The sequence below is a fragment of the Chlamydotis macqueenii genome, chromosome 14 (genome assembly GCF_036417535.1).
Source record: "Chlamydotis macqueenii isolate bChlMac1 chromosome 14, bChlMac1.mat, whole genome shotgun sequence".
Classification (NCBI taxonomy): Eukaryota; Metazoa; Chordata; class Aves; order Otidiformes; family Otididae; genus Chlamydotis; species Chlamydotis macqueenii.
This window is the reverse complement of record NC_141569.1, coordinates 74,335-102,043: the sequence shown is the minus strand read 5'-3', so window position 1 is coordinate 102,043 and position 27,709 is coordinate 74,335. Positions and strand designations below refer to the sequence as shown.

The following is a 27,709-nucleotide window of genomic DNA, read 5'->3' as shown; positions in this document are numbered from 1 at the left end:
AAAACAACATGGAATTAGCATAAATGTTCACAGGTATTCTGTACGAAGTGCCAACAGAAAGTTACAGTTCTAAAAAACCAATGACACGCAGCACATGTATTACAATTTCTTAGCTTTTATTGATAAGGAATTTTTTAAACAAAATAGTTTCTACAAAATACCTCCTCTTAATTAAAAAAAAAACTTACAGCTTTAGATAAATATTTTGTCTCAATTGTAATATAGACAACATTTTAGAAAGGAAGAGAAAGAAAGGTTTATTTTAATTATTAGCACAAATGCAAGAATTTATACAGTTTCAGAAGAATACTATCCCACAAATCAGGAAAAGATTCACACATGCACCTTCGCAATCAGGTCAGCCTGAAAGTTGAACAATTACACATTAGGGGGAAAAGCATTAAGATTTCTGAGGAAATTCAGGAGCACGTGACTTCGCTGAGTTCCACATCAACATTGTCTACTGTGTATTGCTCAGAGCTGACCCCTGTCTTATCATATAATAAAAGTTCTGTAGCAAATCCTTATCTTTCAGAATAGCCCTGTGCTTCACACAAATGACGATTAACACACCTTTAGAGACTTGGCCAAGATTCACGCCAAGGCAACACTTCAGGTCACATTGCCAGGGACCTTAACAGGTGCCTTCTGGGAAGTGCAACTCTATTAATACAGCCGTACTCTTCATAAAACCAGGCAGGTCAATAGCTAAGTTAGGAACCTGTACATTCACGTGTGACCTAAGTTTACTCAGTATTTCCTGCTGAAGCAGGACTCCAAAATGTTGGGATTCCTTCCAGAAATATAAGTTTTACTGCTGAGCACATTGTGTTTCAGAAGTTGGCTTGGAAGATACATACAACGTTGTATATTTTTTCTTTTGTGTTTTCTTCTCAGTGGTGATTTTATTTTCTTTCTTATCTTCTTCTTCCGTAGTTTCAAATCTGGATTCAGCTGTTAACCTATAGGCAAAGCAACCATTCTAAATACATATTTAGTTAATAAAAAACAGGGCTAAAGTAAGAGTTATAAGCAAAATCAACAAGCCAACTGGCATACAAGACCATCCATATGCAAAGACAGAGCAAGCAGCGTTTAAGAATAAAATGAGATTAAAATAAAGTGATTTGATCTAGCGTTTAAGAATTGACATTGAAACAAAGTGTTTTTATTTCAGACATAGTCACATTTCTTCACTTAAAGTATACCCTTACCCCTCTGCCTTTACGTACTGAAATGTTTGGGGAAAAAAAAAAAACCAACACATTACCAAGCATTTTAACTGGTTGGGATCAGCCTTTAAACAAAAACAACCAACCAACAAACAACCCACAGTGACTGTGCCATGCACATAAAGGAGATCAAGTCGCAGAAGCACAACTCTGAGTGAAAAGTCCCAGCAACATAACACAAATGTGAAGTCAAGCATTTTGCTTTAACATCACCAAAAAAGAACGACACTTAAAGCAATGTACTAGTTTCCACCTAGTTCTGCACTACTGCTGCCTTTATCTTAACGCGTGAGTATCCGAGAACAAGTTGGAAGTTGTTGGAAAAGAAAATTATTTTCAGGCTCTAAATGACATCATTTTGACATGTTTTAATACTGCTATGAATGTAAATGGGAATACAACTGCCACATTGCTGTTCAGGAATTAAGTTAAAAACAAGATTTAGACATCTGAGCACAATCGGGTGTTCTGATTATTTAAGAATTACTTAATAAGCATAAAATGTGTCATTAGAACAATTGGATAAATAGTATTATTTACTCAACCAAATCACCCACAACCAATTGACTATGACACATGATTATTTCCACAGCAAAAAACATTACGGAAAATGAAGTTCCAAATCAAACGTTACTTGACACACCAACACAAGTCCTCTGCTGATTCATCACAGCTGTTAAAGCAACTCTCTAGTGACCTCATGGGTTTCTAGTGGTCTCAAGAGCCTCCAGTGAGCAACCCACAACAATCTACAGCCATTTCCAATGACAGTTTTCCAAACAAGAATAGCTGCTACTCAGTTGTTAGACATTTATTTGCAATATAAAGAGATATGGCTGAAGATGAGGACTATAAAGGAGATGTAACAAAGAAGTTTGGGGAAATTTAGCTAGATATTCCCCACCCCCCGTCTATCTTTACACACAAATATACCAAATAAACTTTTCTTATCCATTTCAAGAAAACTGCACGTTATTCCTATAAGCACTGTCTCAATAGACTGAAGAGAAATACGCTTTGCTAGGCATCTCCCCTGACCTAGGTCCGCAGTGTTTGCTCCACCATTTGCTTTGTAGTAAGCCCACACTGTAATTCTGATAGCTAACTGTTTTCTTTCCAGCTGTTTTCACCCAGCTGCCCTCCATTTTAAATGTGCTGCTACTTGCAAGTGGCCAAATAATTGTGTGGTTGCAACAAGAACCAATTATTCGGGGAAGAAGAAAAAGTGTATTCTTAGTCATCATCTCCTGGTTCGTGTTTAGTCCACGGCTCAGCCTGCGCTTCCCTAGCAGCTGTCATTAGGGATGGATGGCCTGTTCCTATACATGCATCTGGTCCTTCAGCAGGTTCTCTTCATTTGTCCCTCCACTCTTCTGCCTTAAAACAACCTCTGTCTGTGGCCACCAAAAACATTACTCTAGGGGCCAGAATTTCCAACAAGGATTCCCTATAAAAATACAGAACAAAGCAGTAACTCAAGCAAACCAGAAGACCAAATAAGAACTGCACTGACTTAAAAATATGTTCCAAAGCAGCACAATTCGATTTATTCAAGACATAAATACTTATCCAGCATTAGGTAACTCTGTTAGTGCACAGTGTAACAAGCCCAGAAATCAAAGCCATATCAGAAACATCTCATTGTTTCATAAAAGTAAATGACTTCAGACTTCGTTACTTGGAGGGAGAAAGAAACAAAAAAAAAAAGACACCAAAAAAACGCAAAACCTTTTATACTTCAAATGCACACCAACACAAGTTATTCTGCAAGTCAGAATAACGTAAGCTAACTTCCTCAGACTAGAGCTACGTTAATAAATACCTCAAGTAATTTAATTTATCAGTGGACTGTCGGCGGCTTAAGAAGATGAAATAAATGAGCCGTTTCATGTTAGTAAGCTACACTTCTAAGTTAGTTACAGCTTTTATCTGGATGAGCAATTGACTGCCATGATTTTCTTCACTTAGGAAAACGTTAGTTGACAGCAGTGCCTGAAGTTGACTCAGAAGTGCCTGAAGATTCAAGTAACTGAGCTTTAACATGACAGTGAACGTACAAACCAGGCAAATCAATTTTTCCTCTTTAATTCTTAGTATCTTATAGTTGGCCTGCAAATGCTTCAGGACTGGTCAGTCTACAGCCTACAAGCTGTTAAACCATACACTTACTTTACTAAACTGAATTAATTTTTTAAAAAAAATACATGTTTTACTAATATGTACTATGTTACTATGTGATCATGCCCACAGGCTACTACATATAACATGGGAAGGGACAAGATAAATTAGTTAACAGATTTTAAAGTTAACAGCTGAGCATCATGTGATGAAATTAAGTCAAAGTTAACCCACTCCAGTCCTCATAGCAAGCCAGCTCACAGACCTTCCCTTATAGTATTGTCATATTTCATGAAGTGTTTGCACAATGCATGAATTCATGAGAAAGAAGAGATGACCGTTAAACACTTCCACTTAAAAAAAAAAATGCTTGGGAAACTCTGACACAATTCTATCAAGCTTAGACTTTTGTAAGCTCCAGAAACAGGACATAATGAGGGTTCCTTCTACCATGTAAGGAAGATAAGTAGTCTGAGCACATGGAGCTTTACTTCCCGAGGACAAATGCTATGCCTAAAACCCCAAAGACAATGTTGGTTATCCAGATAGTCTGACATTTCCTGTTTGAACAGAAGTCCAAATTACGTACATTTCATACATGTAATCCAGCTAAATATTTTAAAAGGGCAAATAAGGTCTTAGCCACACAAGCCCTTCTTTAGCAAACTGAAGAAAACAAACAATCTCAAATCTAAATGCAAAACTAAGTTGGCAACAAGGGCTGGAATTTGCTAGTTCAGTTTCAGAAGTGAAGAAAATGTTCAATACAGAAGAGTATCTATCTGACAGAGGATACGACTACTTGTAACCTTTGCATTGCCTGAACTACAACAGCAATTAACAATTTAAAATAATCACTTAAATATTTAAATCTTTAATCTTAACTACTATGTTCTCAACAGTCATGTACCATAAGCTAATGAGTACCATCACCTAATAAAGCACTCCAGTGCTTACTTGCTTTAAGTTTTTTTTAAGTATACACACAGGCACTGCAGATATGTACATATGCTATTAGTTCAAAGTTCTCTAGCTTTGCCTTGCTAAATCACATTAACAGGTAAGACTCTTCAAACAAGGAAATTTGTCACCCCACAAGTATATATAGATCACTTCTGACCACTTCTTCATCAACTCTTAAACTAAGCTGATAAAGCTTTTCAAACACCATTTTCTAGAAATGATGTTTGCAATCGTTTCAGAGTTACTATGGCTCTTTTCACTGCCACATTTCATGGACTCGTGACAGAGCTAGAGTAATTACTGCTCTAAGTCTACGCCAGTTACTAAAATAACCCCCCATGACCACAGTAGCCTTTTCAGCCAGAGCATCACATTTTACTTAACAAAGTTATACATTGACATTTATCAACAACGCAGATGCCAATTATTTTTTCCTCCCCTAAACTCTCCGTTTCCAGGTCCACATCCTTGCTCAAGTTGCCAATACTTTTTGTGCCTTTGCTTTTAGCTGTATTCCACTGTAGGGTTTGGCCACATCCATCACAGAACAGTGCAAGAGTCTTACAGTGTTTAGAAACTCAGCCTCTCAAATACTCAGATTTTATCATGACTTCCTATTTCATAGTAAATCATAACAGATTAGGATTAAGGAAATCCTCAATTTTATCTTAACAGCATCATTAGTTGAGGATTTAGTAGTTCATTAACACCATCTGAAACATGAACACAACCTTCTCTCTCGATTTGCCCTTTACAGGTTCATACCACCATTGAAAAGAACTTTAAAGCTTATATTTAAAAAAAAAAAAAAAAAATCTACTGATTTATGTTTTATTCTTTATTTGTACCAACAGCAATGAGTACAAGATGAAAACCTTCCCTGTGAACTATTACTTCATCTTCCACTTTTTCTACCCACTCTGTTTTCAAACATCAACCTCAAAATAATTTCCTCTCCTCACCTCTTCTCTGGTAGGTTTATCTCTTCAGTCCACATAAACTCTCTCCAACAACTTCCTACTGGCAGACACTATTTTCTTTTCCAAAAGAAGTACGAGGAAATAAGTTAAACTTGTCACACCCAGGTAACACTCTGTCTGTTCCTTTATGTGTCCAGAACACTGTCAAAACACAATACCATCACTAAATTATCAAATCTTTCCTCTCAACTTCCACCGCCCATGTTTGACCTCCCTGGTCCTTCCTCCTCAGCAACCGTCCCTGCAGATGATATATTATATATATTATGCCTTCTTCCATCTTTCAAGCTGCTGTCCTAGATTCAATAAACTATTTTTACTAGCAGGCATTAGCAAGTTGTGAACGCAAAACATCCAGACCACACCAGTTTTTTTTCTCCCTTCAAACACTCCAACATATATTTACTAAGATTACGAATGTTAACAGAACACAAAAGCATCAGTTGGAGGGGGGGGAAAAAAAAAAAAAAAAAAAAGAAAAAAAAAGAGTAGTCATCATTCCTTTTACCAAGATAAAAAAGTTGGAGCTAATTAATGTACTAAGTTACTTGACTATCTATTAAAAAGTAACTTAAATTCTCACTTCAGGGGAAAAACTTGGTCTTAGTGTAGCAGTTGTGTTCCCAGTTATCATGCATCCAGATTATGAAAGTCAGTTGTCTGACAAAACAAATAGCCTAATTGCCTATTGTCTCATACAACGCAAGTTCGGTTAACCTAATTCAGGTTAAGAATTACTTCATAGTTTTTAGGCTTTTAGCTAAATCTGAAAGTTGGAGGGTTCAGATTAGGTATGGAACTGAAGCATGATATCTATTGCCTTTGCTACTTAACATTTGTGTGGCAGCTTTGAAGGGACCAAGAACACTGTCCTAGTTCTGAAGTTAGAGCAAACCCAGTGAACTGTCATGCTATCGGCACACTTCCAACATTTTCAAATAATGGGAAAGTTACTTAAAAGATTGTTACATTTTCAAGAGTCTTTTTCGTTAGTCATCATTTTAGTCTTTCTAAAAGGTTTTAAAAGGTTCAATGTAGGCAGCCGGAGCTGAGGAATTACACTGCATGCAACACTGAGGAAAAAGATAAAAAAGTGGATAGCATAGTTCATGCAGCGAAAGAAAAGAGATGCAGGTCTGTGCTGATTGCCTTGACCATAGACAGAAGCTGACACTGACCTGGGGGCAGTCGAAGTCAAAGAATTACTTCCACTTCTGCTATATGAAGTAAGGGCATCACGAGTCTCATCTTGAATTTTAACTCTCTTTCTCTCTCTTTCAGGTTCAACTACTTTCTGAATTGCTTGAAGAGCTACGTTTATTGGTGGTGCTTCAAGGGTGTATTTTTTTGGAGAAGCATCACTTCGGTCCATGTTCTTGGAACTCGTCTCTGTTTCTTCCTTACTTGGTGATTGAGTGAGTGCAGCTTCTTTTACTGAAGTATTTTTGCTGTCCAAGTATTCACAAGTACTGTCCACTGGAATCTTCTCCCTCTTCTTTTTAATTTTAGTGCCTTTAAGTAACTCTAAGAAAAAAAGCAAGATACTTTTGTACACAAGTGAAGCTGTGTACAAAAGCTTATCCACCAACACGTTCGTAATAAAGTTAATAAGGAACACTTCACATGACTAAAGACCTTGGAATAATTCTTAATAGACAATTTACATTCCTTAAAGAACGTCCTTTCCTATAATCTGTTATCAGGAAGTAAGCATCCCAATAGAAATTAGCAAAAAAAAAAAAAAAAAAAAAAAAAAAAAAAAAAAAAAAATCTTTCTCCCCATCCACTCTCCCTGTTCACCAAGGCTTTTCATAGATGCCCCGACCTACATGGATTTGCTCTATTATTTTATTTCCGTTTTGGAGGCTACTGATGTAAGCTTCCACAACTAAGATTTTAAAACTAAGTCCTTTGGGCATGGACAAGTATCAAAACCAATTCACCCATCTGGTTCTCCATTCATTCTCCTCCACATGCTACAGCTTCCTGGTTTCTGCGTGTACCCAGGTATCAGCTGTTTTTCAGGTGGGCTTCCGTTGTTAACTCAATCCATATTAACTTGAGCTACTACAGTTTTTTCCTGTAATGCTTTGCAGTTATTACAAAGCTCATATCAGGTGCCTAAATTCAGAAAGTTAATACTTCTCATCAGCAGAGAGACACTGCTACTGTTACAAAAAGCACCTCCAGAGAATTTGTTCCCATCTACTTCACCATCTTTCTCTAGCTATACTCGAAAGCCTCTGAACACCATAATCTGTATTCTTTAGTCTTCTGAAATTAATGTTAGTATACATAGTGAAGTAAGGTCCTTGAGTAAGGTCCTTGACTATTTCATTTCAGCAGTTTTTGGACTAGGTTATCATCAAAAGGCACCCATTTAAACATTAGTTTATATCTGAAACTAACCCAATGTCTTCCTGTTTGTCATTCAACTTGTGAAGGTTGAGAAGAGCAGATTTTATTTTCTTCCCATATGGAAAAGCAGTATTTACCTTCAGGTTCATATTTCATTTTTAGCTCATCCAGCTTTACTCGCAAGTTCATATTCTCACTCTGACAAGCTTGCAAATGCCTCTCATTTGTGAAGAGTTTCCTTTCAACTTCCAGAACCCTTTGGCTCTCATATAAAGCCTTCATCCTCTGCAAAGATAGCTCATTTTTCAAGGTTTCAGTTTCCTTGCTATGGTGGGAGGAAAATTACACAGTCAGACTTGGTTGTTGGTTTGTTTTTTTTAGTGAAGCAGCAAATACGAAGTTGTGGAAGCATCCAGCGACTTCACATAAAATTCCTATTTATATGATAATAGCAAATGAAAGACACCTCTTCTGGTACAATGGAAGCTTTCACTTAAACTTGACACAGAGAAGTGAGTTTAGTTACCAGAAATACAATGCTTTTTTGAAACAAAGCTGTATGCTGAACAATGCACGTATGCATATGTAACTGGTTTGATAAACTTTCCTTAACAAATCCACTATTTAATCAGAGGGGTTTTTAGCCTGTGTATAAATTAACTACTTCTATACCTGACAATACGAGCTTTACACAAAGGCGTTACTCTAAGTGACCAACACAAAAATAATTATATCAACACTCAGTGCATGTCCTTGCCTCTGTTTCAGAGGCCATTAACTCCCAGATCGTAAGCACTGAATAAACATTCCTCAGCAATCCCGAGGTACAGGGATCATGCCAGTTTCTCATAATAGCAATAACAGCGAGGTGACAGACTTCTCGGGAATTCCCACAGCAGACCACTGCCTCCTTCTGGAAGTGCAACACTTCAATCCAAGGGCTTAAAAAACAGTCCTGAGGCCAAACACCGTGGACTTTCTAATTAATAGATATGGAATTCACTAGTCAAAGAACACATCTCACCTAAGTAGTCCAAAAAAAACCATTTCAAGTGTTATCATCTGGCTCTTTTTTGAAGAGAAAAATCGAGACCAGCCCTGAGGAGAAGGACTTGGGAGTGCTGGTGGATGAGAAGCTCAACATGAGCAGGCAATGCGCCCTTGCGGCCCAGAAGGCCAACCGCATCCTGGGCTGCATCAAGAGGAGCATGGCCAGCAGGCCGAGGGAGGTGATTCTCCCCCTCTACTCTGCCCTGGTGAGACCCCACCTGGAGTACTGTGTCCAGTTCTGGAGCCCCCAGCACAAGAAGGACATGGACCAGTTGGAGAGGGTCCAGAAGAGGCCACGAAGATGATAAAAGGGCTGGAGCACCTCTCCTATGAGGACAGGCTGAGAGAGTTGGGGCTGCTCAGCCTGGAGAAGAGGAGGCTCCGGGGAGACCTGATAGCGGTCTTCCAGTGCCTCAAGGGGGCCTACAAGAAAGATGGGAAGAGGCTGTTCAGCAGGGCCTGTTGTGATAGGATAGGGGGTAATGGGTTTAAAATAGAGGGGGGTAGATTTAGATTGGAAATTAGGAAAAAATTTTTTACAATGAGAGTTGTAGAACACTGGCCCAGGTTGCCCAGAGAGGTGGTAGAAGCCCCATCCCTGGAAACATTCCAGGCCAGGCTGGATGAGGCTCTGAGCAACCTGATCTCGTTGGAGATGTCCCTGCTCCTTGCAGGGGGGTTGGACTGGATGACCTTTGAAGGCCCCTTCCAACCCTAACCATTCTATGATTCTATGAAATAAATATATACAGCCTATAGACTTTAAGAAGCTTCATACAGTTCCCTTACAGGTGAACTTTTTTTTTTTTAAACTTGTCAACTATCTTGTACCTAGGAGTATTAATGTTTCTAGAAGAAAGCAATAATAATATCAAAATAGCTCTACTGCTATCTTTTGCAAAAGTAAGTAAAATGACAAACATAACAACTCTCAGTCCTATAATGAACATAGGATGGTTCCACAGCATCAGAAAATGAGACAATGAGCAAATATGCACATATAGTCAGTGGACTACGTACAGACAAACAGTAACAAAAAAAAAGAGGAGAATAAAAACAAGTAGCTAGAAGATAACCAGATTACAACTAACTTCTAGGCCTCAGACCATTAAGTACTCACTTTGAGTTGTCAAGTTTCATTTGCAGTAAATCTGCATAGTAACCATCTTCAGCCTCTCCTCCTTTTGAGCTACTACCACCTCTGGATTCTTCCATATTCTCATATAAAGTCTGATAAAGAAAACATGTCAGGTTGTCAAATAGTGACCTTTCAGAAGCATATAAGCTTAGCCCTTAAGTGAATTTTTCCATACATTTCTATAGAGAAGCCTCATCACAGGGGCATTTAAATATACACAAGAGCTCAGTTGCTCAGAGTATTTCCTCATTTGTTACAAATATCAAATAGCACTGACAGTTCTCTCTCATTCCCTGAAATAATTAAAAAAGCAAGTTCTCAACTTCAAAAGGTTTTCAAATAGCATTGCAAACTTATATTCCTTTTTACTTGAAAATACAGGATATTTAGTTAGCCCACAGAGAATTTGTTTTAGCCTTTATTCGTAGGCTTCAGCTCGACCCCAAACTAAGGAATATAAGCCATGTTAATCAATACACAAAATCTCAAAATCCATTAAATGTTTTATAGATGAGAAGCTGGTTCATAGTAAAGATGCCATAAATGCAATGAACTTTCTATAAAATACATCAGTAACATGTGACACTCTGGGGTTTTTGCTTTGTGTTTTTTTCTGAACAAGCAGAACTCCGATTTGTCACTGAACCACAGAGCTCCTAGGCCTGTCAGTCACTGACTACAAGTAATTTTGATGTGTATTTGAATCAATCATTTAATTTTCTAGCACTAGTTATTTATGGCATAGAGACAGAATTAAATACTTATCAAGCTTATACATGACAAAACTGGTGAAGCAATCTAGGTGTCTCAGTTGCTTACTAAAATGGGTTAAGCCTAGCTTTAGGCCACTTTGGTTAACTGCAGAATAGAGGACACTATCCTGGAAAGCATAATCCTAAAGCATAAGCTGATACACTTAAGTTTACATTCTAAAGCTGTGATAAATAAAGGGCCAATTGAGTCTATAAGAATGTAGGAAAGGTTACAGTTTTTAACTCTGTATACACACAAACATCAGCAACATTGCAATCGTGCATACAGGTATTCTCACCTTCTAAAATATTGACAAGATGCTATCAAGTTGCACAAGAGGACTGAAGAAATTGCTTTACAAGAATGATTAAGCAATTCAGGTTTTCTAAAAAAGAGCATGCTTCAACTGCAAAGTTAAGACACATTAATGACAAATATCCAGGAAATCCCATATAGCAGAGACACTAAAAAGTGATAAAGCCTAAGTACACATAGTCAAAATGTGAAATGGTTATGTCTTCCAAGAGAAAAACCAGATGTCACAGCTCACTGAACTTTGAACAAGTAATTGAATTTAGACACTACAGCTAACTGTGTAAATATGAAGGTGCTACACACAGGGAACCCAGAAAAGATTGTTTCTCCAAACCAGGGGTTGGGTGGTGTAGATTTTTCTGCTCCTCTGAACTTGAGAAGTAGATGTTCTCCAGCTCTAACATGGAACTTTCATCAGATAAAGGTATGAGTAGTCATTGGTTCCCTTTACAAACCTGAGCATGAATTTCACATAGTTTTCATAACTCTTCTTATTCTCATGTTTTAGCTTCCAATTATGACTTTTCTACCTAATCACAGACTACATACCTTAAATTTTTCTAGCTGCCTCACTTTCATAAGGAGATCTTCTATCTCACCATTCTTTTGTTCCAACATTGACTGCAAGCGTTCCAGCTGCTCAAATTCTGCCTGAGAGCCTTTCATCTGTAGCAATGTAGCCATTTGCAGCTAGAAAAAAAACAGGGGAAAAAAAAAAAATCCTTACAACAAATACTAGTTAAGTGACTGAAAATGTCAGCCTCTTACCCAGAACAGTTAGGGTACCCAAACCTTGCAATTCTAATGCTGAATACAGAAGCACACTGGATGCTTAAACTCAGCAGTCTTTACAACATAGTCTTCACAATTATCATATTGTGACACTAGAAAGCTTTAGAACAGCTGACACCTTACTGGACAGAGTAGTCCTGAGGTGTCCTATCTTCCTCTGTATTGACTAAGGAACCTATCAATATACTGTGAAGGACAGAAACATTTCATATTCAAACCATGAACACCAAGTCAGCTAGAACCAACCCACAGCTCAGGCTTGTTTATCAGAGATGAAAATGCATCTGTTACAAACTTCTCACTTCACGGAAAATACATCCTAGTTCATCAACGAGCTGAAACCATCTTTATTTTCAGTTCCAATTCTAAAGTATAGGTAACACTAAGTTTGCCTTCTGTAATATTAATCAAAGAATTTCAGCTTCTTCTACTCCTTCAGTGGAATGCATCCTTTCAAGCAAAGGAATACCCTTTGCCATTACCAAAGGACAAGTTTATCAAAGAAAAGCCTTACACTTAGAGCAGGTTTTTCTGATGCTGTTAACATGATACCATAGTACGAGGGCCTTAACACAATCAGTTAGAAGTGATACATCAGACATTTAAATAAGTAAAGAAACAATATAAAATGCAATAATGGAAAGACTTAACAAGGTGTTCCTGGTAACTGTAAAATTTTTACCAGTCTAGTCAGTAAAGATAGGGTAACACAGTAGGACATTTGGAGAAATCACAAGGAAAGGATCAACTGAAACAAATGAGACTACAGATTAACAGAGAAAGCTAGAGAACAGCATTTTCCCTACAGAATCTCCTGTGTCAGGTAAATGATATTGATGATTCTGTATGCAAACGAGAGCTAAAGAAAGATTCAATCATCTCCTCCTTGTAGCTTCTCCAGGACATAAAGGAGGCAAAAATTTAACCCCCACTGGCTGACTAAAACTATCCTTACATTTCCCATGCACATAGACACCTAACCTTTTCCCCTTTCACTTAAAAGCATTGCAAGCTGCAGCTTATCTACATAGAAACAAAGAACAGAAACATTAAGAAACCGGAAGGGATACCGTGGGCTGTGTAAATTACAACAAACATGGTAAAACTTACACAGCAGTACTGTTCAAGGGTCAGATCTTCAGAAGTCATCAGTAAATACCACATGCAGACATTCTGACAACTAAAGCTACAACAGCGAACCATACTGTTGGAATCAGCTGCTGCATGAAAAGATCAGTTCACTATAGACTGAGCTTTAACACACCGCATCACAATGCGGCACAACACAGAGGAGATCCTATCAGGGATCTAAGATGGTAGCTTAAGCAAAACAGCTGTCCTAACAAACTACTTATCTCCAATATTAATATTAGAAGAACTTTTATGGGGACAAATGAGTACAAACTGAAATACCAAATAAAAACATTAAGTAGTAGAACAGGGAGACCAATTTGCTTGAGTTCTTGGTGAAAATCTTCAGTATTAGGAATGATTCTTACACCATTTTTGATCAGTATGACTGACTTACCCTCACATTACAAAGAGAAAAAGTTCTGAAGAAACTAATCTATTCAATCATTTTACTCACTCAAATCTTCAGCTCTCAAGGTCAGATTTTAGTAAAAGAGAATTCCTTTACTGTGTCAGTAGTTCTTTTCTTGTCCTTTAAGAAAGTTGGTTCAATTATTTTCAACCTACTTCTCCACAAAAGATAGGTAACAACAAACCTATATCTTCAGGGTTACTCATTATCATCACTCTTGATGATTAAGCACTCTCCTCAAACTGCATCATCAAGTATTTGATCAAAATGAAAGGATCCACTCTTGTGTTGGAAAACGAGAAGACCAACATGAAAACAGCTGGCAGTTTTGCAGCATTGCCTTCACAGTATCTTGTAAATCAGCTTCTGCTAACTAGTTCTCAACAGTATTAACCAACAGCCTCCCATCCAATGGAAGTGTAGTCTAAATGTAATAGTTACGACAAAAGTTATGAGTTATTCTTACTCTAAAAATACTGAGAAACAGGAAAAACATGGACGAACACAAAAACAAGAAAGCAAGCCAGAGGGGAGTAAAACACTGATCGGAGGATGGAGTACAAGCTTGTCCCTTTCTTTACATTCATTCCTGACAACCACAGTTAATACATACATAAATGACTCATGTAATACAAGAACTGGGTAATAAAAGAAAAAACAATTGTCAAGAGAAATTGATTGCCAGTCTGACTGACAGGAGTTGTGTTTTGCTTTTATCCATCTAACAACCACTGGCAGAGTAAGCAAACATACTGCCTTCAGCATAACTTGGAGTTCTAGGATGAAGCAGTAACACCAGTAGCAATAGAAAACTGCTGATGTACCAGAAAACTCAAATGGCACAAAGACATCTCACTTGTTTGTTTTCTCCCATTTCCCTCCCCCAGATTACTGTATCATATTTGAAAGACAGTCAAATCCCCTAGTCTGTGCACTGAAGCATTGCCTTATCAGACCCCAAGGAAACCCTGGAGTATTACAGTAACGGTCATACCTTCATTCTTTGCAATTGTTCTCTAGTGAATGCATGCTGTTTTTGTAGTGACTGATATTTTATTTTCACACTGATCAGCTGTCGTTCCATTTCTGCCCTACGGTCCTCCACCTACAGAACATTGTTAACAATTATTACTACGAAAATTATAACACTTCTTGTCACTTGGATGATGGGTTTTACAAGATGCTACCTTGCAACTGATGTTGGTTCTGCAAATACTGCTTTTCCAGCGACACTACTTGAAGATATGCACTATTGCCATTACCTCTCAGATAAAAGCGAGTAGCCAGTGCTGCAGCAGTTGAAGCCCAATCAGTAAAGTGCAACACTTTTTTCTTTTGTTCTTTTGATATAAAAGCAAAGTAACACTTCATATATTTCAGTGTTGCTGCAGAATAGTTTTGTCCATTGGCATCAGAACAAATAGTTTAAAATCATTAATATGAACTGTAACCTACTCAACCCATTCCCTGAGTGTTGCCAGAAAACAAAATAACTTCCTATGCATTTAATAGCAGTTGAACTCTTATTCAAAAACTAATTTGAAAACCCTCGCAGATGCTCAAACATTGAGCTGTTTTCAGCATATTTTTAAAAGATAGCTTTTAACAGCATCTTTTAGTATTTCACATACTATCTTGTGCATTAAAGAAGGCTTACCAGCCAAACAAAATTACTTAGAGCTAAGAACTGCAGACAGAACTGTCACGAACCCTCAGTCTCATCTTCTGTCTTGATAGCCAGGCAATTTTAAGTGATTCCATTAAGTTTACTAACTCCTCAACTTCAGAGTCTGCATAAAATTGTTTTCCGTTGGTCAGTTCCTAGACAGTTCAACACTGCAGTAGTATTTGATGTAGTAGATTCATGCTGGCCAGATCAGTTACAGGTACTCTAAATATTTTCAATGCAATCTAAGAAATAAAACTTATGAAGTATTTCTTCTCTCCTCTGTATATTCTCAGGTACCTGTGCCATAATTGTACCTCAGCAAAGAGAGAATTGCCTTTACTCGTAGGGTCCAAAGACTGCTGCACTGCATGATCCAGCTGAACTTGAAGCTCTTGATTAGCTTCACGAGCTTTCTAGATTAAAGCAAAGAGGATATTAATCATATAAGCATTGATGTACTACTGCATATGTGAATTTAATCAGATAGTTTGAACTCTATTTTCTATGTCTTTAGCACAGATTATCTTGTACTGCAGTACTTAACTGTGCATACAGTACTAGTCAGTACGGGACAATCAATTTTGGTTCACTAAAAGGCTTAGTATTACACTTGCTCTTCAGGACAAGAGCATAACTAAAACCTTTAAAGGAAAATTTTATGTTTATCTATGGGATTAATGGTTTTGAGACTATTAGACTTGTGTGTGCTATTTAGTTACAAGTCTTCCACTCCCCAGTACAAAATTTCCCAAAGCATTCAGCATGAACTTGAAATAAAAATAACAACTCTATCAGTGACCTGTGACAAGGTCTTGTTATGTGACAGAGTACTGCAATGCAAAAGCTCTCCATACCCAGCCTTCCACAAAAGAAGGCAAATACAGACAGTATTTAGCAAAAGGCAATACCAAAACTTGACTAGCCAGTCTCTCTTCCCTGTCCCCCTCTGGCTTATCTTTCTCCTCCCTCCCCAGAACTACTCTCTCAAAACTCTTCTGACTTGAGGACTTTTCAGCTAGCACCACAACTTGGGGAACTCAGGGATTATCTAATCCTGTTGAATAAAATTGACAGAATACCTCTAATGCATTACAGTAGGAAACAACTTCTTTTTCCCTCTCTTCTTTTTCTCCCTGTAGACGCTCCAGTTGATTACGTAAGTTACTGTTCATGAGCTCTAATTGTTCTTTACTGTACTGCAGTTCATTCAGCTTTTCTTCAACATTGGCCTAAGCAAAAAAAAAAAAAAAAAAAAAAAAGAAAAGCCCCACAAGTATGCAATAAAAGAAAGTTATAAAACAATTTGAAGAAAAGCAGGTCTATGCAAAACAAACAGGTTTGTTAGTTGCAATTACTCTTAATACAAAATACTACCTTGAAGAAGAGGTTCTCTTAAAGTTCAGTTAAGGCTATTATTTTCTGGCATATTTTCTTAATAGTAAGCTAGTCATAAGGTAGCAATATACATAAAGCATGTAAAAATGAAGTTAGCAGAAAGCGCAAAATTTTATCTCTAACTAGTCTACATTCCTAGTCATTACACACTAGTCACACACCTTCACGCTTTCTAGTTCAGTGAGTTCCATCTGAAGATTGAGCATTTCTGAAGACATGGTCTCATGTACACGTTCAGACATCATATGTAGTTCTTCTGATTTGGCAGCAATTATTTCCTTCTGATGATCCACTTTGTGTCTTAATTGTTTCTCTGAGAGTCGAGTTTCATCTAGTTCTGCTTTCAGGTTCTCCAACTTAAAGACAGGTGACAAGCAGTACCACTTTACAATAAATTCTTTAAAAGCACAATAATTTTGTCTCTGTTCTCATTACAGAAAATGTGTTAGAAACACAACTTACAAGTAAACTTTTAAAAATAAGCTTTGACATTTAATGTAATTCACAAAGTAACTATGCAGATGCTTGTAAAAAAACCAACCTAACAAGCTTCTACACATTAAAACTACTTCTTAGATTTGTTTTGGTACTAAGTGTGCAATTATGAGTTAAATACATATTCTTTAAAATGGTATTAGCAATATTTCAGCTGTATAGTGGTTGTCAAACCTTGTTTTTAAGGGCACTGATTTCTTGTCCATAGACTCTAGCTAGTTGTTCTTTCTGTTTATCCAGTTGCATGTTTTGCTGTTGCTTAAGGGAATCACATTCAAAACTCAAGCTTTCCAACATTCGATTCTTGAGTTCAATTTCTCTCTGAAGACAGTATTTCTCTTGTTCAAATTTCTGAAAAAAATAGCATACTAATAAATCTAGATGTAATATTCATAAATGCTTGGGGAACAACATACTAAATACGGGCTCAGAACCAAGACATTAAGTGCCTAAAACTTGTGGTTCATTCAACCTTTTGTTGAAGGATAGAGATCTGTCATTCCTATGTTAAAAAAAACCCCACAACAACAACAAACAACAACGAAAACAAGCCAACCAACTGCTCTGAAATCTTATGATTTATTTGGTTGTGCAATAGTCTCTTCTTCATGGCAACGTTATATTTCTTTGCAGTCAACATGAGTGTGGGCATCATTTCTGCAAATGTAACAAAGAAATTTAGTCAGAGCTTCCATGTCCTTTCTACCACCATAGAACCTGATTATGTTAAAAACTGTTACCGTACATCAAGTATTCCTCTATTGCAGAACAGCTGGATTCAATATTTGGTACAGACATCTAAATTGTCTACTGTTTTGTAATAAATCCCATCAACCTTTCCAGATTGTAGAATGACTTTTTCATCAGCTTCCCTCTATGCCCGATTCTAAATGCTTGCTAATTATAAAAAGTAGATTCATTTTACTCTTCCATTCAGCTGGTAATTAAAACAAAGAAGGAAAAAAAAAAATAAATTAAAAGAATAGTCTTGGAAGCAGAAAAAGTAAATACCAAAACCAAATCAGTCTAAGGAGCCAAGATTTTCTTTTTCTATTTGTTGCAACAAAATAGCTCCTAAAACACAAACCAGAATAAAAAAAATAAAAAAAAGGAACATAAAAATCCTAAAACTTGACAGGTATGAAATTGACCTCCATGTCTCAAACAGCAGCTTATCAAGAACAGGCTTAGCTCTCAAATATACAGGACAAGAGTTTTAACTCAAAAGATAAAGACAATACATGGAAAAAGTTTGGGAGTGCACTGCTGGCCAGACCCAAGAAAGGAAAAAAAAAAAATCTAGCATGATATGTCTACACAGACTTTCACAGAAGTGTACACTGATTTTTCTGAAAGACTCTTGTGCCTACTGTTAAAACTTACACTTGTGTTCACGGTAATCGCTTTGGCTCTCACATTCCAAAGAAGACAGCCACAGATTAAAACTCAAAAGAATCTGTTGGATAACCACAGTTCCCACACAAGATGTTATTCTACTGTACAAAAGCACACAGTTCCTTCCATCTCCCCTTAGATTCGAAGTTACTAATTGATCTGGTCCGTATAAGCTTATCTCTTAACTTTGCTCCAGTCTCTAACACAGGATTACAAGCTACAGGTGCAGCTTCACAACACAGCAACTATCTCGGGTTCTCTCCTGCCCTGCCTTCCTTATCACTTGTGCTTGCCAGCTGCCTCTCTCACACTAAGCGCACTAACAGCACGCTGGTCAAAATAACTTATCAGGATTCATTCAAAATAGCAGGGTGCTACAACTCTTCAGCTGGTAAAACACCAAAACAAAGACTACAACAAAATCAAACATTTTAGCTCTGTCACAAGAAAAGGAACCGATGCACAGCCAGAAACAGACTAGATGAGGAGAAATGTTATATTTGAAGCATGGGTTGACTGAAAACAAACATCAAAATTAAACCGTTTGTGAAAAGTGGAAGAGATTTTCCTGATTGGAATTTTCTTGCACAATTATTAAGAAAACTGGTTTACTAAATAATACCTCTATATTTCAACACTATACTACTCTGAGCTGTAAAGAAATGTACTAACAAATTCAGAATCCTGCAGATTTGAAAATGTCACTACAGAAGAGATCAATTTTACAGTCTTGCTGCTAGCATTCTTTTTACAGCTTTAACTGAAACAAAGCTTGCGGGGAGACCATAATATCAATGAATTGCTAAACATAGCCAACACAGATGCTCTAAAACAAGTTTACTTTAGCACTCAGTATTCATTTTACATTAAAGCCAATTAATCCTACACAGTACTGAACCCTTGATGCATAATTCGCTATGAAATCCCGTCCCAGGCAGTTAAAGGTATGCTCAGTATCTTAGAGCAGAGACAAAAAGCCCTTTTTGTAAATACTAAAAAGGTTTATTAAAATCTATTTAGACTCTAAAAGGCATTTAAAACACCTGTGAGATTCAAAAAATAGTTAAATTAAAACAAAAGTTCTTGACTGCTTTTTTTACTCAGTTTAAAACATCACCTCAGTGTTCTCAGTCAGTTCACGGCGTGTTTGATCCAACTGATTTTGAACTTCACTTTGGGACTCCAATAAATGCAAGCCATACTGTGCTGCCTTTCTTCGCTCATTCTCTGCTTCCTTGAGTTGGTGTCTGAGACTTATAATGGTCTCCGTCTCCATTTTTCTTCCTTGTGTTCCTTCAACATTGCAAAACCAACATTTTAAAAATACACTGCAGTAAGTTAGAGTAGTTAATCTGAAATAAGTTACTGGATTTCCTTTTTTAACCAGGATACAAAGATATGTTTTTTGCTTTAATACAAGACACACACACAAAAAGATAGCTCATAAACAAGCAGTCCTGTGAACAGGAAAATAAGAGCTATTCTCCATAAGTTTGATAACACCTTATTCCTGACTATATCTTAAGTAATAGCATGCAGCAAAACAGCTCCTGTGTACCCAGCCTGGTTTCCTAGCACACCAGAACCGGAGTTAATCTACTATACAGCTATCTTACCATATCCAAGAGAAGGCTAGGAACAAACCTTGTAAAAACACTTTTATGCATACAGCTGACAATATTCCCTGTGCTATAATAAAGCAAGCCATACTAACTGTAGCATTACTTGTGTACACAAATAACACCTAAGAATCATGTAGGCTGTTGTATTAGCAGGATAATTTATTCCTAATTACATTATATGGGATTCTAGAAACAGATAAAGGTAGTTGAAGGAAAGCATCCAAAAATAGAAACCTTGTTAAAATGTATGGAATTTTAACACAGGGATTTTTATTTATTTATTTTAAATGCTTAATGGAGTCTTTCATAACTGTTTTCTACTTCAGTCACCACAGATAACTTATTTTGTAATAATTATGTCTTTGTCACATGTTTTGGAAAATTCATCCATTTCTATCTTTGTATCATAACAGAAGACGCAAGTAAAGGTGAATTTTGCAAGGAAGTTAGTCAAAATGTTTTAAAAAATAAAAATCAAGTCAAACTAACCCCATAAGCTTGGATGACTGCTTGCTCCCAAATCTACTAAATCAGCACACTGACAAAAAATCCTATTAAGAGAGAAAGAGCTAAGCAACTCAAGCTTTTGAACAACATAAGCCAAGAGTTCTCTCAGGAAGTAAGTGACAGGAATGATATACAAATACAAAAAAAAAAACACCCTGCAGTTGATTTTTCAAAGCCAGGATTCATAGTTTTTATATAATTACAAGATTAAAGTAAATCTTCCTTGAAGACCTTATTCTGTGCTTTTTCTTTTTACAGAAAACAATTTAGTTGTTGCCATTTCTTACTGGTATATGTATTATCCTTACAAGTGTTAGCAAGATGCTGGTTATCATCAAGAGCAAATTTGACAGCTCAGCACAGGAGAGATTATTTTTAAGAGACGTTATAGTAATGCCTTCACTTCTTTTTCTTAAATTTTATTCAATGTAGATAACATCTGTTTTAATATGCAAAAGTACATCTTGTCAAAACCATGCTAATTCCTTTCAGACATATAAGAAAGAAATTATTAAATTCTGTTTTTCAGTTTTTCCATAATTTTTTTGTTATTCAAGTTTAACACAAACTAAGAGATTTTATCCAGCCAGGCTCTGAAATTTCAGTTTTAACATCTAACCCTTGTAATGCCTGAAATATTATTTTTGCACACTTATGCTAAAATAAGCCAGCAAAAGACAAGAATTTTACATATCCATAACTAAGAATCAACAATGTTATCACTAGTGCAAGGACACACACACTTCGTACAATTTAATAATGACATGTTTAACAGTAAGATGCAGCAATACAAGCATATAAGGCAACCACTCCTAGCATGTATTTGCATTAATAAAGGGGATTAATTAATCCTTATTCACTTAATAAACAGAATTTTAAAAATAGCTTTTATTTTCTGATCAAACAGTATAGCGGCAACATAGCAGTTTGATTGCTCCTAGATTACTACACTAAATGTGAGTAACATTTTTAACTCACTTTCAGAAGTCCATTTAAGTCTTTGTTGACCTTATTGTTGTATGCCACCTTTAAAAGAAAAAAAAAAAAAAAAAAGAGAGGCAGGGAGGGGGAAGCAACAGTTGTCTAGTCCGGATGAGTATAAGCTGCCATTACAGCATAGTCCTTTATAGCAGTCCTTTTCTGAAAAGGCTTAACGCCTGTGGCTGTCTCATGAAAATGGAGATCACAAGCTAAAACCCCACAGAAACGCAAATCTTATTCAAATCTCAGTTGAGGCAGCTGTCAGATAGTTTAGAAACACTCTGATCAGACTGTGTTGCCAAAAGATAGATGCTCTGCAATTGGCCTGTGAGGCAAGTAAACGGACAACACCCAGGGTCACCATCTTCTAGTACACAAGTAATTTTTAAGGCTTGTTTGGGGATTTTGTCTTTCTCCCTCCAATTTCAATCTCTGTTGCATGCTCTCCTCCAGTTTCACATAGAAGATCTTTGAGCTCTTAATACATGATTTACTGGATAATATTAAAAAAAAAAACACCAACCTTCAGCTTCATTTAATTTTATAAGTGAAGTATGGAGGAAAAGAGAAAAAGTTTTCCTATTCACACATGCCTTGCCAACTCTTAGGGAAAACAGCAAGTATGGTTCTTGGAGCATAGAAATCCTCAACTTTTCATTGTCAATTCTGGATTAAGTTAATCAGCCAAGTCTAGGAAGCTTGTTCATAAGCTTGTATTATTATATAGGGACATAATTTCTTGCAATTTAACATTATACCTGGGGTTAAGTAAACTACCCTGAAAATAATGTTCTAAGATAAATTAAATAAGTAGTAAGCTGAGCAGGTAGAAGGTGAAATAATAGAAATCAGTCTCCATTTATTCTACAAAGATGTACAAGAGAGTTACTCACTTTTGGCTAATTATCTTCAAACATTTTATGACAGATTCTGTTCTGAGGGCTCCAGACTTTGATTATTCAATCGTTTCAGTATTCCTGTGATAAAAAATAATCGGGTAGGAAATTAAAAGGCACTCTCCAAGCATGCAAGCCTTCTCCCACTCTAGAACTGTTCTACTTAAACTGCCATTCCCAAGGGCTGTATGTGACAGCCACCTATGTGCTGATGAATTCGGAAATACCTACAGTTTTCTGACCACTAACATCATTAGCAAGATAGTTTCTTTCCCTTAAGCCCGGTATGCCCTTGACAATTCACTTCAGTTACTTAATTCCACTTCTTCACCTACCAAGGTGCACGCTCAAGCTGAAGTATTTTCAGGGACAATGACCTTCCACAAAACACATTCTTGGGTGGATAGGTATTATAAAGGAAAACAAAAAAAAAAAAAAAAAAAATCAGACCGCAGCCTGATCTTTCAGTCATTATGAAAGTACTCAGCCACTGGCTGTGCCAGCACTTGGCTCAAACCGCGCAGTCCCGGTTACCGCTGCTCTGTAACGGAGGGCATTACCCGTCTGCAGCTCGGGCCGGTGCATCCACGCCATTCTCCGCTCACCGCCCGCACGCCTCCCCGAGCCCACCCAGCCCAAGGCGCTGGCAGCCCCGTCAGCGCATCACCCACGGGCACGGCCCACAGCCCGGCTCGGCTGCCGCAAGAAGCGGCCCCCCGCCCGCAGCAGAACCCAACGGGCGAAGGGGGCGGAGCGGGAGAGGGTGTCTCCCCCGAGGGAGGGAAGGTAGACAGGCACTCTCCCCCCGCCGCCAAGCCCCCCCCGACCCCGCCCTTCTGCAGACAAGGAACAGCGCAGACAGCAATAGCCCCGCAGAAAAGAAAGCCCCCTCGCAGCTCCCGCCCCGCGGCACTACCTCGGCCCCGCACCGGCCCCACAGCTCCGCGCCGCTTCCGCCGTTCAAACTCGCTTCCGCCGTTCAAACTCGCCTCCGCCGCCCCGCCCCGCGTCTCGCGAGAGCTGCTGCCGCCGCCCGAGCCTGTTCCGCCCGGCCCCACACCAGCGCGTGCGCGCTGCCGGCAGGGGTAGAACGGCGCATGCGCCTGGGCGCGGGTTGGGGCCCGCCGGCGGGAGGGCGCCTGTGAGGAGAGGGGCAAGGGTTGCTTATTTTAGCTGGGTATGGAGTAGGGATGCAGGTGATGCCAGGGTGGAAGAGTGTTTTCGCAGAGACTAGCGGAAATTTTTCAAAAAGAAAGGGAAGGCCATAAGGTCAGCAGCTCAACTCTAGTTCTCCAGCCGTACCTAGCCAGAGCATGGCAGACTGGAGGTGCCAGGGATGTGCTGGGCTCCAGAGCCACCTGCAGTGCCGCCTCGCTCAAACAAAGTGCAGAGTAAGTGATGAGGGTCATACAGAGTGCTGTGTATTACCTAGGAAACCTGTGAAGTAGAGGGGCAATCTGCTTCTTCCACTCAGTATTCTACAGGAGCATGTTTGGTTTTGAGAGCAGAACACTGTTAAGTGTCTGGTTCATCCCACTACCATCTTTCCTTGTCAGGGAAATCCCCTCCCTCAGCAGGGACTGCTGAGCTGCCTGCCCTGAGGAAGTGTCACCATCTACTCATTCAACCAAACCCTCCCTTAGATTCTATGGAGTTCACCGAGAGCTACACAGCAAGTTGTAGTGCTTGTAGCATAGCTGTTAAATAAACTTCTACTTCCTATTTTTCTCTCTAGCTTGCTCTAGTTTCTACTCATCTTCACTTCCTGCACCAGGGAGGAGCCCCAGGTTAGGATTTCATAGTGCTAGATTGTCTAGAATTCATGGATTTCCTAAGCCAGTGAAGATCTGAATAATATCCACAAAGAAGAGCATAATTCATCACCTGGAGCATTTCACCGTGCAGTTCTGATGGTAATATGAGAGCCCAAGAACACTTACTTATGTGCTATTTTCTCTGCGCAAAAAGAAAACCTAAGTAATTTTTACCTTTTAGGCAGTGGTTAAATTTTTAATCTATTCTGCAAGATTAATGCATTTTTACACTTTCTCTATCAGTGAGTATGGAAGGTTTATTCTCATGTCTAATATGACATCCATTACAAAACCCATTGTATAGAAACATACTAAAGAAAGTTCTGCCTTTAAAGAACATGCTTCGAGCAATGCAAGGTTAAATTCAAGCAACAGGCTGTAAGTAGATGCAAGGATAACAATCCTATTTGGGGCAACCAGGACAGAAATAGATGTCTTAAGTAAAAGGGGCTTGGAAAATAAGCACGTAGTGTAAATTCTACGGAGGAAGCCAATAAAACTGCTACTAATTCTATCAGAATTATATTCCTTCTACTCTTCTACCAAAATGTGCAGGTCTAGCTTTTGTCAATAGAAATGAGTTTAAAAATTAAATACAGAATGGTCTAGACAGGCAAGAATGCCAAGTTAATTAAAACAGTGACAGGAAACAAGAGAATCCTGTTCTAATCCTGATTCTGCTGTATTCACTGTGATTAACCACTCCAAATACCCACAGCTAAATCCCCTTGTTTTAAGACAAGGATAACAGTGACTTAATTAACAAATCCATATAATTCCCCTGACAGTTAGCTGAGTACATCTTCAAAAACAAAAAACCAAGAAAAAAAAAAACACACAAAAAAACCCAAAACAAACCAAACCCCCAAACTTTGTAAATTCTACATAGTAATATGATAACTTCAGCAGGTCAATTATCTGCCATAGCATGCTAAATCATGGAACAGTTAAAATAGCTGCTGCTTCTCCCTGCCTTCAGTTCCATAGTCACATGTAACAGCTGATGTTTAACACATGAAATACGTTAGCAAGCTCCATAATGTTTTGCCTCAGTTTATAATTTCCATTTATGCCTTTAAAACAGAGTTAGGAGCTTAGATACAGAGTAACCAATTCATTATTGAAAACATGCCATTATTTTCAGAACTGTTGTCTTACTGAATTGGCACTAACCAGGATACTGCTTTACAGGTCACATCTACTTCTGAATATAAAATACACACATCAGTTGCTACTAACTTATTTGTAATGCAGATTTGCCAAGTGGAGGGACCATCTTGTCAGAATGCTACAATATTATTCACCTGTGTTATAAAATACTCAGTAGTTACGCAATACAACTATTTACCATTTGTGTATCTACCAGGATTCTCCGAGTTGTTCCTTTGAAGCTAGATTTTACTTTAAGAGGTTGTAGAAGAGCATAGAATTACAAAGTCATTAAGTCCATAATTTGTAGTAAATTTGGCTTTATGGAGACAAATGCTCTGTCCCACTGAGTTATGAGAAGACTCTAATTCTTCATGTTTCTTTTAAGCTTAGGTTGTGTTTGCTCTTAGAAACTTTCTCCTTATGACTTCAACAACAGTTGTTTTCCTACGGAGGTTCTACAAATCCAGTAGTTACTGAAGCATAAGTGTTTCCTAAGCATGCAGTTTGTATACTTTTGTTTATTGATATTTTAGGCCACTAAACTTAATAAAATCTGTGCACTGTTGACCCTCTATAAAATGTAAAAGGGTGTTTTCTAAGCCTCATCTGTGGAAGCAGGCAAGCATTCCATACAAGTAATGGAGTAATTACAGCAAGACTACGTGTTGAGGTGGTTTGTTTTTTTTTTTATTTTTATTTTTTCCCCCTGAAGAGGAGGCTTGTTGCCTTTATCTACATAAAAATAAGTGACATTAAAAAGCCCTCTTAGTCTTTCCCTGCTAATTGGTCAGTGTAACATATGAGCTGAAAAATGTTTTACTAACTGTGCTTAAGATCCCGAATGCTGTATAAAGCAAGCGAGTAATAGCAGCCTACTGAGAAGCAACTGATTACTGGCTACTTAAGCAATTTTGGCACAACAAATCCAGGGTTCATTACAGACATAACTTGTTGGAGAATTAGGGGTTTTTTGTTTTGTTTTTCTTTGACATGTTCTTGCTCTTCATTATTTAGGATCAGCTGATTTTGCTCAATTTAAAGCTATGTTCCTTTATTTGCTAGTGTAACTTCATAAAAGCACAGGTTTAACCCTTTCCACATTTCTCAGTTGGAAAACATCAAACTATTCTGCTTTTTTTTTTTTTTTTTTTTTAGATGAGATGCTTTCACCTTCATTTAAATAGAATTCACAAGTCTGTATTTTTTAATTTATTACTGTGAATTCCAGGAGCAGTAATACTAATAACTAGATTCCTTTGCAAGGAACTTAAGTAGCTCAATAATTACTGCAACAGATTGAGGACCAGTAACATACTGTTTCTAATCCTCTCTAAACTATTAGAGACTGACCTCATCCAAATCACTTCATCTCACTGTTTCAGTCATCTTAGCTAAACAAAGATGTGTTCTGCATTTTTCTTCACCAATCTAACCTTAACTAGCCATCTGTGGCTTCACATGATGACTTGCAAATCTATCAAGTAGATGTGAGACTCTCTTTCAAATACAAACTTTCAGGTAGTCCCTTATGAAAACTTGCCATTACTTTTATTTAGATTTGTTACATTTTTTTCTACTTCCTTGAATGGGTCAGGTCACAGTAAGCTTCCTGGATTTTTGTAATCAAGGAGTCCAATTATGAAAGTATACATCCTTCAGCGTATGAAGTCAGAGCCAAGCTATGGTGGAAGTTTACATTATCACTTGACCAGCATCTTTTAGGCTGTGCTTTCTTTTTCCTAATTGTAATGCTTTTTTTTTTTTCCCCCTCTAAATATTGGGTCAAATTGGAGGCAGCTTTCAAGTTTGCCAAATATCCATTGTTAAAGTCACAATTAAAAGATTTTGTTAAAAACAACAAAATAACTATACAAGTTCTATGTTATTGACTTCAGAGCATTAATTTTTGTTTGTTTGTTTATACTTGGTAGCTAAAGAGATCAGTCTAGTGACAAGTTTACTAAATCAACATTTAATATAATCTAGATTGTACCTGTAACTCAAATTAGTTTTAACTTTTCCTTCTTTAAATAGTACCTAGAGAAGTCCCTTAAATTCATATTGAGCATAAATTCATTAGAAGTATATTATCATCAATCTGTAATTTAATGGTAGTTCAAAACCCCCACTGTTTTCCCCATGCATTATAAAGTTAGTTAGTTGACATCACTTTTCATTCAGTCTATTGCACTAATATATAATTAATTATTTAAACACTACTTTCCTCTTCAATAAGAGAACACTATAGTGACAGCATCAAATGAATATTTAAAAAGCATATTTTGTGTTGTAGAAATATACATATAGACAGAATCATTAGCACTGCTAATTGTACAATCACTAACTAATTCAAACGCTTTACTATTTTCTAAACCTACTTATAAATTATTAAAATTCATGTTTTGGGTTTTTTTTTTTAAATATACTCACTAACAGCACAATTTCTCTAATGCATTCATCCCCTTTTAACTTCTCTGCTGCCGTAGTACTTAATATACCCGGTATTCTCCTGACCGCGTAACTTTTCCAGCCCAGTTCTCG

At 37.6% G+C, this 27,709-nt stretch overlaps 1 protein-coding gene across 7 annotated transcripts; it reads right to left on the bottom strand.

Moving 5' to 3' along the window:
- Nucleotides 1-95: 95 nt before the first annotated feature.
- SPDL1 (spindle apparatus coiled-coil protein 1) lies at nt 96-27,709 on the bottom strand. 7 transcript variants are annotated; one of them, XM_086759155.1, is made up of 15 exons: nt 22,763-22,816; nt 22,538-22,596; nt 22,200-22,283; nt 21,304-21,351; nt 19,314-19,489; nt 16,976-17,152; nt 16,468-16,662; nt 15,991-16,140; nt 15,226-15,324; nt 14,237-14,347; nt 11,457-11,597; nt 9,822-9,931; nt 7,789-7,976; nt 6,472-6,817; nt 96-962 (listed from the first exon to the last, which is right to left on the bottom strand). In XM_086759155.1, exons 5-15 carry the CDS (start codon nt 19,470-19,472, stop codon nt 812-814), a joined length of 1,827 nt encoding a protein of 608 aa, XP_086615281.1. In that variant the 5' UTR covers nt 19,473-19,489; nt 21,304-21,351; nt 22,200-22,283; nt 22,538-22,596; nt 22,763-22,816; the 3' UTR covers nt 96-811. The 7 variants fall into 7 exon arrangements, with proteins under 7 accessions (XP_086615281.1, XP_086615282.1, XP_086615275.1 ...); XM_086759156.1 differs by lacking the exon at nt 14,237-14,347; XM_086759149.1 differs by lacking the exon at nt 96-962 and having other exon boundaries at nt 6,267-6,817; nt 22,763-22,819.

Excerpts from the sequence above, each read along its gene's own strand:
- SPDL1 (XM_086759152.1), bottom strand. The coding sequence starts at position 19,472 with ATGGAGACGGAGACCATTATAAGTCTCAGACACCAACTCAAGGAAGCA. Across the intron at positions 15,325-15,990 it reads CCTACTGTAATGCATTAGAG|AAAGCTCGTGAAGCTAATCA; the intron begins GTATTCTGTCAA and ends GCTTTAATCTAG. Across the intron at positions 9,932-11,456 it reads GGCAGCTAGAAAAATTTAAG|ACTTTATATGAGAATATGGA; the intron begins GTATGTAGTCTG and ends TTTCTTTATCAG.